General features: G+C 45.5%; 1 protein-coding gene across 7 annotated transcripts in view; it reads left to right on the top strand.

The window, feature by feature from the left end:
- The window catches only part of LOC143843009 (uncharacterized), a 228,529-nt gene that overhangs the window by 133,835 nt on the left and 77,296 nt on the right, over positions 1–17,398 (top strand). For all 7 annotated transcript variants that reach the window (XR_013233425.1, XM_077348484.1, XM_077348485.1 and 4 more), the window contains one exon: positions 2,044–2,166. Coding sequence is in view for 6 of the 7 variants with exons in the window: in XM_077348484.1 (XP_077204599.1) it covers positions 2,044–2,166 (123 nt within the window). In the remaining variant the exon portion in view is untranslated. The remainder of the gene's footprint in view (positions 1–2,043; positions 2,167–17,398) is intronic.

Here is a 17,398-nt window from a genome sequence, read left to right as displayed (position 1 = left end):
GTTTTCAGTGCTAGGGCTCAGGTGGGAAAACATGAGAAGAGTTAGTTGTCCCTCACCTGTGATTTGCCTCACGAAGCCAACAGAGGGCTTGACAGAGTATGTAGAAAACTCTCCTGGGACGATCAGAGCCTTGCCAGCAATGGACACTGTGTCCCCTCCCACAGACTGAGAGGAAAGGGGGTTTCCTTTACCTGTTTTTCCCACCTCTCTCTTGACCCTGCTCCTTTCAGCCTGAGGAGCAAGAGCCAATGTGCCCTCCCTTTGCTTTACGAAGGACCTTTCCTACCCTGCGGCCAGCCCTTTTGAAGGCTTTGTGCCTTGGAACTCCCATGGGATTGGAACAATTCCTGTGGGAAGCTGCTGCCACCCCTCCACATTCCAGCAGTGACTCTTCTCCTTGTTTCCTGGCCTTTCACTCAAGGCTACTTCCCTGTCAGTCATCAGAGAATGAGCTGTGGCAAGGCCAGTCCCTATCAATAAAATGCAGCAACAAAATTGTTGGGGTGACAGCCAGTACTTCTGTCTTGGTTACCTATTTGCTTCTGGGCCCACTATAAAGTTCTGGTTTAACCTTGAGAGCCCTTCACAATGTGCGGCCATCCTAAGCATTGTGCCACATCTTGTAGTACAGACTCCATACTAGTTGCACTCTTAGCAAACAGCCTTCTCCTTTTTAGGATTGTCATTTTCAACTAGTGGGTCACAGCTTCTTCTGTGATAAGACAGCAAGCAAAGTGAGGGTTGCTTCTCTCAATGGGTCCTCCTCCACCTCCCTTTCCTTCCTTCCTTCCTTCCTTCCTTCCTTCCTTCCTTCCTTCCTTCCTTCCTTCCTTCCTTCCTTCCTTCCTTCCTTCCTTCCTTCCTTCCTTCCTTCCTTCCTTCCTTCCTCTCATCTATGGTTTTCCTGCTTCCTCACCATCTCTGGCTCAGTTTCCCTTTCACAGTAGAGAGGTCCATCACTGGCTACTAGCCATGGTGACTAAATGGTATCTCAGCATCCAGAGGTGGTAAATATCTGAATACCAGCAATGAAAGCAGAATTAGGGGTAGATCTTGGCCTTTGTGACCTTTCTTTTGGTCCTCCAGGACAGCGGTCCGCAAGCTTGTGCCTGCTGCGGACCGCTGCTCCGCTGCTCCCAGCGCAAATGCGCATGCGCGGACTTGCGTGCACGCGCGTTTGCGCCGCCGCGGCTCCCCCTCCCGGCCCCTCCGGGCCATAAGCAAATCGGCCGCTAAAGCAGCAAGCTTCTCTTCCCTCCCCCCCAAAGCGAGAAGCTTGCCGGGCCGCGAGCCGGGCCGAGAGCCGAAGCGAGAAGCTTGCCAGGACGGTTTGGCGGCCGATTTGCTCGTGGCCTGGCGAGCTTCTCGCTTCGGGGGGGGAGGGAAGAAGGAGCCGCGGCCTGGCGCCAAGGCCTTCGCGGACCGGCGCCAGGCCGCGGCCCGCGGGTTGGGGACCACTGCTCCAGGGCATCTGGTTGACCACTGTGTAAAAGGCCCGTTGATTTGATCCAGGAGGGCACCTCATATATTCTTAGACCTGGTGTTCTCCATTCTACCACCTCATTCTCCAGCATGTATAAATCACAGGAGTGAGATGGAAACAGGAAAAAAAATGGGATGGAGGAATTTTAGAAGAAAAGGACAAAGGACAGATAAGTTGTGTACTAGGCAGCAAGGATAGGACAAGGGAACAGACAAAGCAGATACAAACAAGAGCCCAAATTATGGCTGGGATGCCCTGAATCTGGATTTAGAAACAGGAGTTTGTGTGATAGTTGTGATTATAAGCAGGAGAAAGAGAAGGCATCAGGGAAATGGAGACTTTGGGGCCTGAAAAACTAGGTCACAGGGAGGTCGAAGAAGGGGAGGCAACTAACTTGTACACATTGATTTGAAAAAAAAACCCTGAACTGTTTAGCTGCTGATATTCCATCTGAAGGTACGTATTGCCTGGCTGGAATTTGGCAAAGGAATGGACACATGGCTCTGTTATGAAGACAAGTGAGCCTGTAAAACCTCAACCACCTGTCTCTCGCCTTTTAGATATCGACGAATGTGCAGTGAGAAATGGAGGCTGCCAGCAGAGCTGTATTAACACTGTGGGGTCCAACCACTGTGCATGTGATGCAGGATATCGACTTCATACCGATGGACGCACCTGCATAGGTGAGTAATGACAGCAGAGCTTTGTGGAAAAGGAAATTGCATGTGCAAAATGGGAGGAGGGGAGGAAAAGCCTTTAACACTACAGTTTATGTGGGAAAGCAGATATATGGGATTTATTTCCAACAGCAAAATGTATAACTATGTTATTGTGCCATCTGGAAGGTCACCAGCTTGGGTCTGACTTTTGGCCATATTGCACTGCAGCATCATGAATGCCACCAATTCTGCTCTTCCGTTCGTGCGTCATACGCTTAAGAGAAATGTTGAGTTGACAGTGCTCTTTAATGAAATGTTTGTGATGTGTGTTGGGAATGGGCCGTTTTAGCGCACTTGTTAACCGGCTCTCTTTGGGAAGTCCACTGCAGCTTCCTTCTAGGCTTCAGGCTGCCAAAGCTGCCCGCGATAAAAATCTATGTGGGAAAAGATAAAACGTTATAGCCTCAGCAACATCAGAGCGAAAAGAACTAGCTTGGGGAATAAAAGCTGAAGACAGAGCTGGAGAAACGATTCAGCCGACTTTCCCTTGTGGACCATAAAAGGTATCAACTGCCAGCTTGGTGTAATGGTTAGGAGTGCAGGCATCTAATCTGGCACGACAGGTTCGATTCTGCGCTCCCCCACATGCAGCCAGCTGGGTGACCTTGGGCTCACCATGGCACTGATAGAGCTGTTCTGACTGAGCAGTAATCTCAGGGCTCTCTCAGCCTCACCCACCTCACAGGGTGTCTGTTGTGGGGAGAGGAAAGGGAATTGTAAGCCACTTTGAGACTCCTTTGGGAAGAGAAAAGTGGCATATAAGAACCAACTCTTCTTCTACATGAGAACAAATTTGCTGTTCTCTTTCTAAGGAGAACAAATTTGCTGGAACTCAGAGGGAAGGAAGCCCCATAATTAGAACTCTAAGCCATCTGGGACCAAAATGCCCCTGGGACTAACAGCCCTCCTGGAAGCTGAGCAATTGCAGTCATCTTCTGAATGTGCTGTGTTTCCCCGAAAATAAGACACTGTCTTATATTTATTTTTCCTCAAGAAGACACCCTATGGCTTATTTTCAGGGGGTGTCTTATTTGTATTTAGAAAAGTCGGTGCCATCAACAAAGGTGTTTGTGTGGGTGAATTGTTTTGTAAGGGGTGGGATTTATTTTAGATGTGGTATGAATGCATGGTCTCTAGGCTTGCCCTGCCATATCCCACTTCTTCTCATTTATCCGCCATATATAATAGTTCCCCGGCATGATGAGAGTAGCCATTAAACTTGTGTCAGTTCCTCTTCCTCTCCTTTGAGGACCAGATGTGTTGCAAAGAGGGACTGGGATGGGGCAGGTAGTAGAGATGACAGTAGAAATGACAGCGTGTAAGGCAGGGACTTGAGCTGAATGTCATGTAGCCCCACACTACGTAATATGGTTCTTAGGGAAAGGGAACCAAAGACCCGGGAGCCACTGGGCTCCACTCCCATTTCTCTGTTTTCCCTCTCCTCTTTTTTCTCTCTCTCTCTCTCTCACACACACACATTGTATTCTGTTCCCAGACAATAAAAAGTGTCCTTCATTATGCTATCTCCTATTCTGCATGTTATGGCTCTTGTGGGTAGTTCTGGCCACCTTTTGGCCACTAGGAGTAAAAATGTGGATTTTGCTTTGTTCTAGCTGTCCTATAAAGCAGGGGTAGTCAACCTGTGGTCCTCCAGATGTCCATGGACTACAATTCCCATGAGCCCCTGCCAGCAAACGCTAGCAGGGGCTCATGGGAATTGTAGTCCATGGACATCTGGAGGACCACAGGTTGACTACCCCTGCTATAAAGATAAAAGCCCTTCTGCCATGGCAATAGCTTATGGGAAGAAGGTACATTGGTGGCGGAAGGGGGATGTCTATATGTACCCAAAGACTGACCAAGTCAGTCATTCTTAGAAATAATATCTTTCATAATACTCCAGATGTACGTATCCTCTTGGAACTAATACACAATTCTGAACTCTTTTCTATGAAGAATGTCTCCATTGTCTTGTTTCCTCCAAGAGCATAGCCCAGGATTGTGACACTGAAGCCATTTCCTCAAGAAGACACCCTATGGCTTATTTTCAGGGGGTGTCTTATTGGTATTTAGAAAAGTCTGTCCAGCCGCCAGCCAATCGCCTTCTGTCCCCACCCCTGACCACCCTCTCCTCCAACCCTGACCACCCACCCTCCTGAAAAGACATTTTCAGTGCTAAACATGGGCCTTTGTTTTATGCTGTGAGCTGTGAAATGCATCCTATGCAGAATCCTCCAGGTGACTGTAGCATCAGCTGTCAGTGATTTTTCCTGTGAAGAGCCCCTCTCCATTCCCCTCAGTCCCACTACTGTCCATTCACATGCCCCCCTTGTAGCAATACAGATGAAGGAAGCCATTTCTGCAATTTCCTCTCATTGTAATTTTGGTTCTGCTTGTTTGTGTGATAATGAGAGGCCAGTCAGGAGCTGGTGATAGGGCTGTGAATACCGGAAAGAGATTCTCCATCAGTGCCCCAAGCTCTCACTTCTGACAGCTGCTGCCATAATCACCAGAGGCCTCTGAACATATGGCTGTTGCAGAAACTGGGCCTTATTGAGCAGCAAATGGACATTGTGCAAATCATTGGGCCGCTGCAAATGTCTCTTTCCCTCTCCTGTGATGTAGGATATCGTAGGTTTCTCTACTCTAGTTTCACATCACGACAAGGCTGGAAGTGCAGCATGAGGACAATGCAGCACAGCATTCCTACATGTTGAGGGAGAGAATTCAGGGAGGAGCTCTTGTGGCAGCAGCTCTACAGTAACCTAATAAAATCAGAGTCCAGTAGCTCCTTTAAGACCAACAAAGATTTATTCAGGGTGCGAGCTTTCGAGTGCAAGCACTAGTCTGAGGAAGAGTGCTTGCCCTCGAAAGCTCACGCCCTGAATAAATCTTTGTTGGTCTTAAAGGTGCTACCGGACTCTGATTTTATTGTGCTACTTCAGACCAACACGGCGACCCATTTGAATCTACAGGATCCTGGCGTTCCTCTCGTCATTAACTCTATGGCCCCCTCAGCTCACCTGGAGGAGTACCAAAGCAATACAAAATGTATTTTTGAAAAGGCTGAGATCCTACCAGTTTGTCCATTTGTGCAAATGAGATGAGGATGTTCTTGCCCAGTAGCCCTCCTCACTGCAACTGCATCCTGTGTATCTTTTTTTGTTCAAACAGATTTCACAGTCCCTGGCTCTGCTTTCTTAGGGGCTATTATGCACTCTCAGTTTTTCATTGAAATAAGTTAAAGCACTCCTTTTTAAATCGCCCCTTTTTGTTTGTTTTGTGCTTTTGCATACCATAGTACAGGGGTAGTCAAACTGCGGCCCTCCAGATGTCCATGGACTACAATTCCCACCAGCCCCTGCCAGCGAATGCTGGCAGGGGCTGGTGGGAATTGTAGTCCATGGACATCTGGAGGGCCGCAGTTTGACTACCCCTGCCATAGTAGATAGAAGTGAACAATTACACATTTGAGAGAGCTTTCCTCAAATGGGAGCGTACTTCACTGGCAGTCTTCAAGCAAAGGTTTGATACACCCTTTTCTTGGATGCTATAGGATGCTTAGGGCTGATTCTGCATTGAGCAGGGGGTTGGACTAGATGGCCTGTATGGCCCCTTCCAACTCTATGATTCTATGATTCATCCATTGTACTAGGAGATCATTGGTAGGCTGTGGTCAGCAGCAAAGCCAGGTGACTGACTGACACATGCTGCTGGCAGAACCTCGTGGGCATCATAGTTCATGGGCTTTTCCGTTCAGCCATTGGTGTAAAACGGCTCAGGGGAGGAGCCAGAAATGTTTATGCATGCCATAAAAAGTGTCCTTGGAACCAGCCTAAAGAAAAATGTCATAGCAAACCAAGGTTAAAATACGGTGAGGAAACAACACAGAAAATGCCATGAGGGGTGAGTGCCATGCAGAATCAATAATAATACAGTGGGTCTCGAGTGGTGAAACCAGTGCCGCATGGTGAATTTTTGCAGACTTTTTGTGAGATTTCCTGCCATGTATAACAGCCCTAGGATTGTATAAGGTATCTTTCCTCCCTCATGTTCCAGCAGAAATGTCGGTAGGATTCAACCTCAGTGATAGATACTTTGTTATTGAACTGTCAGCTTTTTCAGAAGTCACCTTTGGCGGTACCCAGTGGTATATCCTGGAAATGTGCATTTCTCAGAGCCCTCTCAAATATGGTAACCATTTTGTCTGAAAAGGACACCACGTGTATTTTCAGCTTTGTGTACGGAAGATGATGCAGGATGATGATGTTAGCCATTCCATCAAGTCTGACACTTGGTGATCCTATGGCTCAACTGTCGCCACAATTTTTGAACTGCACTACTTCATTTAGTTGCCTAATGGTCAGCGTTCATTTTGATAGTATCTAACCATTGCATCTTTTGTTGATCCTTTTACCCCTGACCAATGCTAGTCTAATTGCTTTCTCCATTGAGTTAGAATCATAGAATCATAGAGTTGGAAGGGGCCATACAGGCCATCTAGTCCAACCCCCTGCTCAACGCAGGATCAGCCCAAAGCATCCTAAAGCATCCAAGAAAAGTGTGTATCCAACCTTTACTTGTAGACTGCCAGTGATCACATGATGTGGTCAAAGTAAGTGAGCCGGGAGTTTTGTGATTTTGCCTACCAGCGATATATCCGGTTTTATGTGCTGTGATATTTTCTTGTTTGTGATTTTTGCTGTCCATAAAATCTACAAAGGCCTTCTCCAGCACCAGATTTCAAGTGAATCAATTCTCCTCTAGTACAATTTTTTTCATCGTCCAACTTTCACAGCCATAAGTGGCTGTTGGAAATATGATAGATCAAACTAATCTACATTTGGTGGTCAGGCTTATGTCCTTGCTTTTCCATGCTCGTCATTGTTCTTGCGTGTCATTGCTAAGCAACCAAGAGCAATCTGACATTTTATTTAAGAGCTATGCAGTACCCTATTAAGACAAGATGGCCACCCTACCCAGATTTTTGAGGATTGTGGGTAGTACACACTTTGGGTGTACTTGGTGGGATACCTCCCAAAAATACCATCTGGAAAAGGCTCATGTATCTGTGCAACTTCAATGGCCTCAGGTAATTTCACTGGCCATTTTCTGTTGCTTGTTTCATGTCAATTTGAATGGAAGACTTTTTTTCCTGCTTCTCCATCATGAAGTTCAAGTGGATGGCCACACATTATACAGATTGACTGAGCTGCCGTCTCTAGTGAGGCTGAATGAGATGTGAGGAATTAGGCGAGAACAACAGGAGAGCTTTGCCAGCTTCATTGGCATAAACGTGGGCCAGTGCTAAACCTTTGTGTGTAAGAAGGCCAATTAACCCCAAATGTTGGTCCTCAGAGATGCAAATACAAAGCTGGAGCTTAGCATTATGATAAAAAGGTGATTAATATAGCCTGGCATTTAAAAACCACTCATTTAAAACCCGGTATTATATAAAAGATGTGTGTTTTATCACCCGGGAGTAGGGGAGGAAAGCAAATAGATATTTTAATTGAGATACCAGAGCAATGGGGCATAGAATTCCAGTTGCTGTTGCCAAGTTCTGCGGAAAGGATTAACACGCTTCGCAAATCTGCATATGGGCACAGAGAGATTGCGGTTGCAATCCCAACTTGGTTTCCGCTTAAAATGTGAAAAACAGCTCGGTAAAGGAGGGATCACATGACATCTGCCGAATGCATTCTTTGATATTTCCTTTCTTTTAAGCAGAGGACGCCGTGCACTTGGGGATCAACCAGTGGGTGGTTTTGCTCTTTCTCAGGGCAGCCATTGCATGGGCTTGACTGCAAGATGAATTAGCATGAACCCCAGTCAAAGTAGTAGAAGGCAGGGAAAGAAAACACGGCTCTCATTAGCTCTCTGGTGGGAGCTCTGCATCAGCAAGGAGGAGGTGATGTCTAAATAGCAGTTGGAGAGTTGGGATTGAGGAGAGGAAAGGAAAGGAACCCAGTTATGGCAGGTGTGATTTCATTTTCTCCCCCATTCAGATCTAAAGTCAATGAACTCATGAGAAACACTAAGGTATTGGACAAGTCGACTAAATTTGTTGTGACAGACTTCTGAGGAGCAGCTGGCATGCTGAGTTCTCATGTTTGTTGAGTAGCAACACAAGGACTTTGGATCAGATATTCAGGGGGAGTTTTGTGCCTCCCAGATTGGCCTTTCTCTCTTTTTAATAAGGGTACAAAGGCAAGCAGTGGCTGCCTTCTCTTTTTAATAAGGGTACAAAGGCAAGCAGTGGCTGCCTTCTCCCTGGTTGCCTTCTCCCCTGTTTTTTCTGTCTTATCTGTCCCTTGGAGCAGTGATTGGCTCTGTCACAAAACTAACTCTTTGCAAATGGAACCGACAAGCTTGAGGACTTGTAACATGTAAAATTGGCCCAAATACTTGATTTTTAAAAAATGAGTAAAAATCCAAGGCTTCAAACTACCTAGATTTCCCAGGTTGCCTGCTGTGGCTACCTCCTAGCCCTACCCACTTTCCCCTGCTCTTACCTGCTGACCAGCAGGAGAAAACAGGACTGAAGAACATTGCTTCTAGTCATTAGGGCCATAGCACTCTTCAATCTCTAAGGCAGCCTTTTTCCATTGAGAAACCCTTGAAACATTCTTCAGGCTTTGGGGAACCTCAACAGTGACACAATCGTGCAGAATATGGTTGGGAAGCATAGAAGTGTACATGCCCTCAGAGGGAAGTGGAAGGAGGAGAAGGTGGTCAGGGGTGGGGGACAGAAGGCGATTGGCTGGCTGCTGGACAGACAGACAAACCGGTTGGAGGAGGAGGCACTCTGGGGCGAGACAGCCACCCTGAGTGGGTGTTAAGCGCTGAGTGGCACATACGCCATGAGACCAACTCCTCCTCCAAGCTCTTACCAGAAATATTAAGTGGAACAGATAGTTGACCTCTGGGGCTGGACATGATCAGGCTTTGATAAACTATGAAGCTGTGTGTGTGTGTGTGTATATATATATATATACACACACACACATATATATACACACATATATATACATACACACATACATACATATACATACACACACACACACACACATATATATATACATATACACATATACACACATACGTACGTACATACATACATACATACATACATATGCCCATGGCATTTATGTACTTGCTTAGGGGAATGGGAAGGATATAAAGGTTTTTAATCAGCTCAACAATGCTGCAGCAACAGCATGTTGATAGGGGACTGTCTCCTCTCCACTGTTCTTTTGAAGATTAGTTTGGTAGATTAATAGATGAAGTTTATTAATGAAGAAAGCTTGCAAGGGGGGGGAGGGGAGGACTGGATAACCAGTCCAAGCGAAAAAGGAAGTCCAGTGCTTGTCAGTCAGCTGCCAAAGCCTAGATGCTTTTACCAAAGGTTTGCATTGTACTAAGTACAAAACTGGCAGCCAGAGCATGTGAACTCCTCAAGGGGCCAACTCAAAGCCAAAATGTTCCAATGTGCAGGAGGAAGAGGGTGAGGGAGGAGGGATAGTGAAGTCTCCTTCGGTCAAAAGACATATGTCAGAAAGGAAACCGCTTGGCTGTTCATTCTCTGGAAAAAAAAATTGCTGTAAAGATTGCTTTGGCTTCCCACATTGTTTACTCCCACAGTAAACTTCATTCCTAGGTTGCGGGAGTACTTTTTCGGGGAGCTAAAACCAATGGCATCTTGACATGCCTTCTGGACTGAATGAGATATTCTCTTGTTCTGGGATGGATTTGAGCTGGTCTGTCTATTTATTGATGGCACTGCGTCCTTTTATTAATCCCTCTAGTTGGCTTTTATAATGATGTTTTAATAGATAGATATGAGATGTTAATGTTTTAAGTTTCCTTGGGGAGCCTAGCTTTGGGCAGAAAGGCAGTGTGAAAATTTGATAAATGACTGTAGATGAACCAATTTGCCTTTTTAAAACTAGCATCAGAGGGTAGGGCAGCCATACTGGGTCAGACCAATGGGCCGTACAGTCCAGCATGTTGATTCTAGCAGGGGTCAATAAGATGTTGCAGGAAAAGAGAGCTGCCTAGCAACAGTCCCCATGTTTTGATTGCTCTTGGACTATTACTCATTTATTGATGAACCTTAATGGTAGGACCACGATTCAGAGGTAGAGCATCTGCTTCACACACAAAAGGTCCCAGGTTCAGTCCCCCATGGAACACTTCTGCATGAGACGCTGGAGAGTTGCTTCCACCCAGAGTAGACAATATTGACTTTGTGTGTCCAACTTAGTGTAATATCACTTTGAGAATGCATTTGTATATGTGTTATTTGCATGGCTAATAGACAGCAGAAGACCTTCCCCCCAGAAGTGTGTCTCTCCCCTTTTAAATCCCTAAGATCGTGGCAGTATTTAACTGGGAAGAAAATTCTGATTGGCTAATCAGCCTATATTCCTAAACCAATGTTCTGGGTACAGGAATATTTAATTTTCCCCCAAACGTATTTGATGGCTATTGCCCATTTTCCTTACGTGTTTTGTCTCTGCAGTCCTGCAGACCGATCCAGTAGAACTCAATGGCACAGCTTCCCTTAAGCTGAGGTAGAACCAAAATGTTGTCCCCTGAGGCAGAAAACGTCTGAGAATTTTCCATCCTACCCCCTCAAGTAAAATTCAATGGGATACTTATAGTCATTTGATGAAACTGAAATACATGTTGAAAAGAATACTCATGGTTTGCTATTAATAGAGCACCAGCAAAGAAAGTTCATTCCAGCTTTTATTTGGCAGTTTTTAAATGACTGTTCTTGGAGTGAAGATAGTAAGAAGGCGTTCCATTGAAAGAGAAAGTATCTCATTGAACAGATGGCTTCCAGTTTCAGCCATGTTGGAGAAGCTATCATTGTTGTTTTTGGTCCCTTTTCCTTCCATCCCCACTCCTACTAGTCAGCTTGGTGGGAGGGGTGTCACTTGCCCTTTCCTCTCACTAAGTGAGTTGAAGGGAAAGGCAATGGGATCGAAAAGCCCCCTCTGTGTTTACCTGAAGACCCTTTTGACTTAATTACCCTTTGTGTGCTCCTTGTATCAGCTGTGAATTCATGGGCTATCAGCAGCGGAGGGTGTGAACAGGCATGTACACAGATCAGCGAAGGCCACTCTATGTGTCAGCGTCATGCACACTGCTGAAGAGAGATGGCAAGGGTTGTGAAAGTAAGTCTTACACCAGGGAGCAGGAAACTAGAGGTGTCAGTCCCCAGTGGGATCTGGGGTTTCCCCAGTTCTACAACCCACTTCCAGGCGACAGAGGTCAGTTCCTCTGGAGAAAATAGCCCTTTCATGGCTCCACCTCCAGTGTCCCCAGGTAACCCTACAGGAAACACAATGGAGCAAGTTACTCAGAACTTAGATGTTTTATGTGTGGTAGAACAACGCTGGAAACAGAGAGATGTGAGCTGCGCTTGGTAATTTCCCCAGGATTTCTCATGGAAGAAAGTCTTGGAGAGTTGTGTGCTTGTGGTGAAAAGGATTTGAAAATCACTTTTTTAGTGATTTGAGGTCTCACTTAAGATGCTCTAGTTTCCGTGCCTTTTGCCCAGGATTTGTACCATGCTGTTGTCTAATTTAGCTCCACCATCTAAGAAACATTTTGAAGTTGACCTTCTCTGTTAATGAATGATGCAGGGAATCCACTCATAATATTTGCCCAATGTCAAATAATGGGAATGGTCCCTAACTTTTCTTGATGAGGCTGATCACTGTTTATATTCAATCATTGGATGGGATTGTTGGTGCACTGAAGGATTTGGTATCATTGGTACACGGGTGATGCTCATCCACACATTTCATTTTTATATGAGACCTGAAGTTAGCTGTTTAGGTTCAGTATGGACGCCTGGCCCAGATGGTGGATTTCATGAGTTTTAGCTGAATCCAAATAAAAGTGAAGCTGTAAAGGTTGACTGCTCAAGGGATTTGGGCCTCCTAACAGCATTATTGCGTCTGGCTTCCATTTGAATAGTTTCCCAAACTTCAGAGTCTGGCATGATTTTCTAAGTATACCTAGATGACCAGGTGGTGTCCTTAACCAAGGGATTCTTCTGTTTTAGCAGGCTTATTGTTTTAGCAGGCTTAGAAAGCAGGGCAAACTCTTGAGGGTGTTTACGATGTGCATATACTAGTTCAACTAGCTTATACTGGTTGCAAAGTCATAACCAACAAGTAACTGAGCACAGTCCCACTTTATATTTCATAGAGCTCAGAATAACCACATGCTCAAAGGCAGAAGGGCGTACATGTGTATAAATCAGTACATGCCTCCTCTAAGGAAATCTCAGGATCATATCTAGTTGGCCCTACCAATAGCTTTGTAGAGACACAATTATAATTCTACATGCCCATCCTTCACACTCAATGGGACCCATATACATTTAGAGCTTGGGTAGTTTTGTACCTTGCTTCGATGAAAAGACCTTGATGGGGACCAGAATTCTGTTTATTCATTTGTTTGAATTTATATACTGCCCCTCTCCCCCCAAGGGGAACTCAGAGCAGTTCATAACAGTATAAAACTAAAACATGATAAAAATGCAAAGAATAAGAAACAATTCACAGTGAATCTAACATTAATACCCCCCAATAAATTAACAGAGAAAGGCCTGATGGAAAAACAGACCTTCAGGTTCTGCACAAGGAGGTCCCGCTGGGCCTGTGTCTCATCAGAGAGGGCGTTCCACCTGGATGGATGATGCCAGAAGGATGCTGCCTTCACTCTGCCCTGAACAGGGTCCCAAGCTCATAATCAAAGGAGGTTAACACATATTTGGTAGTCACTTCCATTTCTTTAGTCAACATAACTCAAGTGCAAAGTCAGTGGAGAGAGGGAGACTGTTTCCTTATCTCAGAGGTACAGGACCTGGGATAGCTGAGCCCTGAAATCCTGTTCCAGGCCTGATTGCCCAAATCCCATCTTCTCATTTGAAAGCAGGATGGATCTTAGAGGGCATTTTGGCTTGGAGCTTTGCATTTCAATGTCACAGAGATTCGTCTGAGTCTGGCAGGAACTAACATGAGTGCAAGGAAACTTCCATAGCCTTCTTTGCACATAAATTCCAGACAAAATTTAAGATTCTGAGGGGCAAGATGAATTATTTAGATTGTCTCTTTGTTGTAAAAGAGAATGTTAAATGCTTGATTTTTAGTAGCATTTACTCTGTGTTTGTGTGTGTGTGAACCATTTAGATTCGGCATAACAGGCAGGATTACAAAATATAAACTAAATTAACTTGGGACTGTGCTAACGTGTCTTCAGAGCCCTTATTCTGTTGATCATTATGGATGTCTTTGAATTGCTGGACTGATTTAATAGATAGCATCAAAGCTATTGCTAGTCTGGTACAATTGGATCAGATGAAGGTTCTGCGTATTTAGCAATACTTCACCCAAAGTGTGTGCTTTGGCTCACTTTTCTGTAGTGGTCTGAGTACTTCGTTGGTTCTCCTCCGAAGAAAATATGACCTTGGCTGCCTAAGGATTATTAGAGCCCATTAAGCTGGTGATGGCCTGCGTTCCCATTGATCTCCTTTGCCAAATTTTGCAGCCTAATTCCGCTCAAACTCCCATGGAGAGCTCATCATATGTTCAGCACCATATGGTCTGACTTCTGCACTAGCCTTGCCGTAAGCTGTTCATAAAAAGTTAAGGCTCCCAGGCCCGTGTTTCACTTGCTCAGTTAGACAAGATGAAATAGAGCTCAAAAGGAATATGAAAGAGTGAAAATCAGAAGCAGCCCTGACAGACATAATGATCAAAACATGTAAGAATTGCTAAAGACAACAAGAGCTGATAGTATTACTAAACTAGCATATCAGAGTCAGAAGGCTGGTCCTTCTCCACTACTGTCTGCTCCTGCAATTCCCAGCATCCCCAGTATAGCACGTAGGCTGGCTTCCTCGGTTTGTGGCTCCGCCTCCTGTAGCAGCCATTTTGTGGTTGCAGCCATGACCTTGTGTCTGAATTCCAAAGGGGCCCATAGTCTCTGAAGGGTTGGGGACACTTTCCTGATCTCCTCTGACTGCGGCTGTCCAAGGTCTCATTCAAGGTCTTTCCTGACTCTGTCCTTTAAGTGAAGATCCTGAAGTACTGAGCCTACAAATCATACTAGTAAGCAAAGCCCGTTGTACCCAGGAATGCAATGTACCCAGTACATACACCTGGACTGCAAACCTCCTGGGTTCTGGCTACATGGCCAAACCATAAATCATGGTTTTGTTATCTTCCTCCCCACCGCTTCCCTCTCAATCTTGAGATCCAGTGTGGTGCAGTGGTTAAAGAATGGCTGACTCTCATCTCAAGAGTTGGGTTTGATGTTGCCTCCATGTGTGGCCAGCTGGATTACTAATCTCCATGGGCAACCTGGTAATCTTCTGGAATTGGTGTTCATCTCCCCAGGGGAAAATGGTTGCTTTGGAGGGGTGACTCAACAGTAAGAACTCACCTACAGGTAACAGGGCTGCTTAGGAGGGGGAATGCTGTGGCATTGCTTCCCACCCAGAGGTTGCTAGCCTCTACGTGGTGCCTGGAACTCTCTGAGAATTAGAGTTCATGTGCAGACTATACAGATCAGTTCCCCTGGCAAAAAGGGCTGTGTGGGAGGGGGGATACTGTGGCCTTGGACCCCACTGAGGTTCAGGGATGCCAATCAGTAATATTTAATAACCAGATGAACCAGAACCAAAACAAGCCCTGAGTAATACAGCTTGTTTTCCACAACAACAGTTGTCTACACATCAGTGACTCTGTAAACAATAAACAAATTTTAAACAATCTTTCTCTATTAAAATTTCTACACAAAAATGCACCTCTTATTATCAGCTTTGCATTCAAAACATTGCTGCCTACCTTGGTACTTTAAACAAGGCTTTGAGTATACTAATAGTTTTCTGTATGGATTTCTGCAAAATCCATTATCTACTATTAGTGGAATTGTAACTTAAAATCCCTGCTGGCAGACGGCCGATTCCCAGCCCCCCCCCCACCCCCAGCCAGCCAGCTCCTCCTTCCCTCCCTCCCTCCCTCCCTCCCAGCCACCCCACTTTGTGTCTGGCTTACCTTTCTGAGGTGAGCTGGTAGGGCAAGCTGGCTCTTCTTCTGGCTGGAAGAGGTTGGAGGGGGAGGCGGCCAGGGGTAGGACTGTCTACATCAGGGGTAGTCAACCTGTGGTCCTCCAGATGTTCATGGACTACAATTCTCATGAGCCCCTGCCAGCAAGCACTGGTCCATATTCACTCTTGACTTCTCTAGATTAGATCTTTCCGGTCAGTTAAAAAATTGTCCTTAACACGTTTTACACTGCAAGATTAAAGGATGCCTTGTACACGAAGCCCACACTGACAACCAAAGTCACTGAGCTATACCTCCATGTCCTGCTCATGGTTTTTAGAACATAAGAGAGTAAATATGAAGAACCATGATGGATCAGACCAGTGGTCCCATCTAGTCCAGCATCCTGTCTCCAGTTCCTTTGGAAGGCTAACAATGGACGATCTAAGTGGATCCTTTCTCCTGATGTTGCCTTCTGAAGCTGATATTCAGAGCTTTACGATTTTTGAATGTAGAAGTTCTCTTTAGTCTCCATGGCTAGTAGTCACTGTGGACCTATCCTCCATGAATCTGTCTAATCCCTTTTAAAGATGGCCTATGCCCATCACTACATCCAGCATAGCTACTGGATGAACCATCTCCTGGATGAACCAACTCCTGAATCCTGCACAATAAACAAATTTTAAACCATCTTTCTCTATATTTCTGAATCCTGCACAATAAATCTTGTTTGTTTGGGTTATTTTATGTATGTTGTTGGAGCCCTGTTGGAGCCCTTTTGGATAACTGATAAATTAATAGGGGCAAGTTGGTCATCATAGGCGGAACTTTTTAAAGTAGCATCCCCACCTTCAGGCCTCACCTGCTGATATATGGTTATCGCCTGGATGCAGTCCTAGCGTGGGCTCATTTTCAGAGACTTGTGTTGCAGTCTGTTCAATAGTGCAGTTCATTTGTTTTCTACTGGTGACCCTTGTGGTGTTTGCTAAGAGCTTATGATAGTATCTGAAGATTCAGACTCCTGAAACTAGAGATTCATCATCAGCCTTGCAAAACATTTGGGGTCAGGGCTTTTGTCCTTCTTGGAAGTGCAGTTGCAAATATACTCCTGGACTCTGCATTGTCCTTCATTGTAACCCCACAGCCACTGGGTCATTGTAACCCCACAGCCACAGGATCCCTGGTCATTAAGAATAAGTTATGACTTACCTGAACAGCCCAGACAAGTTCATTTTTGTCAAAGATTGGATTGCAAAATAAGTAGGGTTGACTGTAGTTGGTACTGTGTTGGGAGACTTCTAAGAAGACCAGGGCTACTATGCAGAGGAAGGCTATGGCAACCCCATTGTTTGCTTTGAATACCCTGTAGAACTTCATGAGGTTGGCATGAGTCAGCTGCCACTTGGTAGCACATTTACTTAGCTAGCAAGACGTGGTGGCATCTGCAAGCATTGACAACTTCAAGAGGGGATTGGATAAACATATGGAACAGATGTCCTTCAATGGCTATTAGCCACAAGATATAGATGGAACACTCTGCAGATTAGTTATGCTCTGTATTCTTGGTGTTTGAGGGCTTCTGGAGTTCTATATCTGCTGATGGACCTCCTGGTGCTCCCTGGGCTTTGGCCACTGTATGACTCAAGAGTGTTGGGTTGGATGGGCCATTGGCGTGATCCAACATGACTTCTGTCATGTTCTTTCTTACTTATGGCTTGCCAGAGGTGCTTGGCCCTGACCTGGATAGGCCAGGCTAGCCAGATCTTGTCAACTCTAGGAAACTAAGCAGGGTTGGCGCTGGCTAGCATTTGGATGGGAGTTCTCTGAGAAATTCCAGAGTCATGACATGGAGGCAGGCAATGGCAAACCATCTCTGAATGTCTTTTGCCTTGAAAACACCACCAGGGGTCACTGGCTTGATGGCACTTTCCTCCTCCACCCCCACCACCCCCAGACATCTCTGAGTCATTGCATTGGACAAGTTACAAAAAGAAGCTTTATGAGTATGTATCATTGTGTTTGAACTACTGGCACAGAACACTGTTGGCCAGCAGAGAGGCACATGGAAGAATCTGTGTTGGGTCCCTGCTGACTATTAGAAAAAGCCATTTGGCACTGCA

This window comes from Paroedura picta, chromosome 8, assembly GCF_049243985.1.
Source record: "Paroedura picta isolate Pp20150507F chromosome 8, Ppicta_v3.0, whole genome shotgun sequence".
Taxonomy (NCBI): domain Eukaryota; kingdom Metazoa; phylum Chordata; class Lepidosauria; order Squamata; family Gekkonidae; genus Paroedura; species Paroedura picta.
This window is presented reverse-complemented; position numbering and strand designations above follow the sequence as displayed.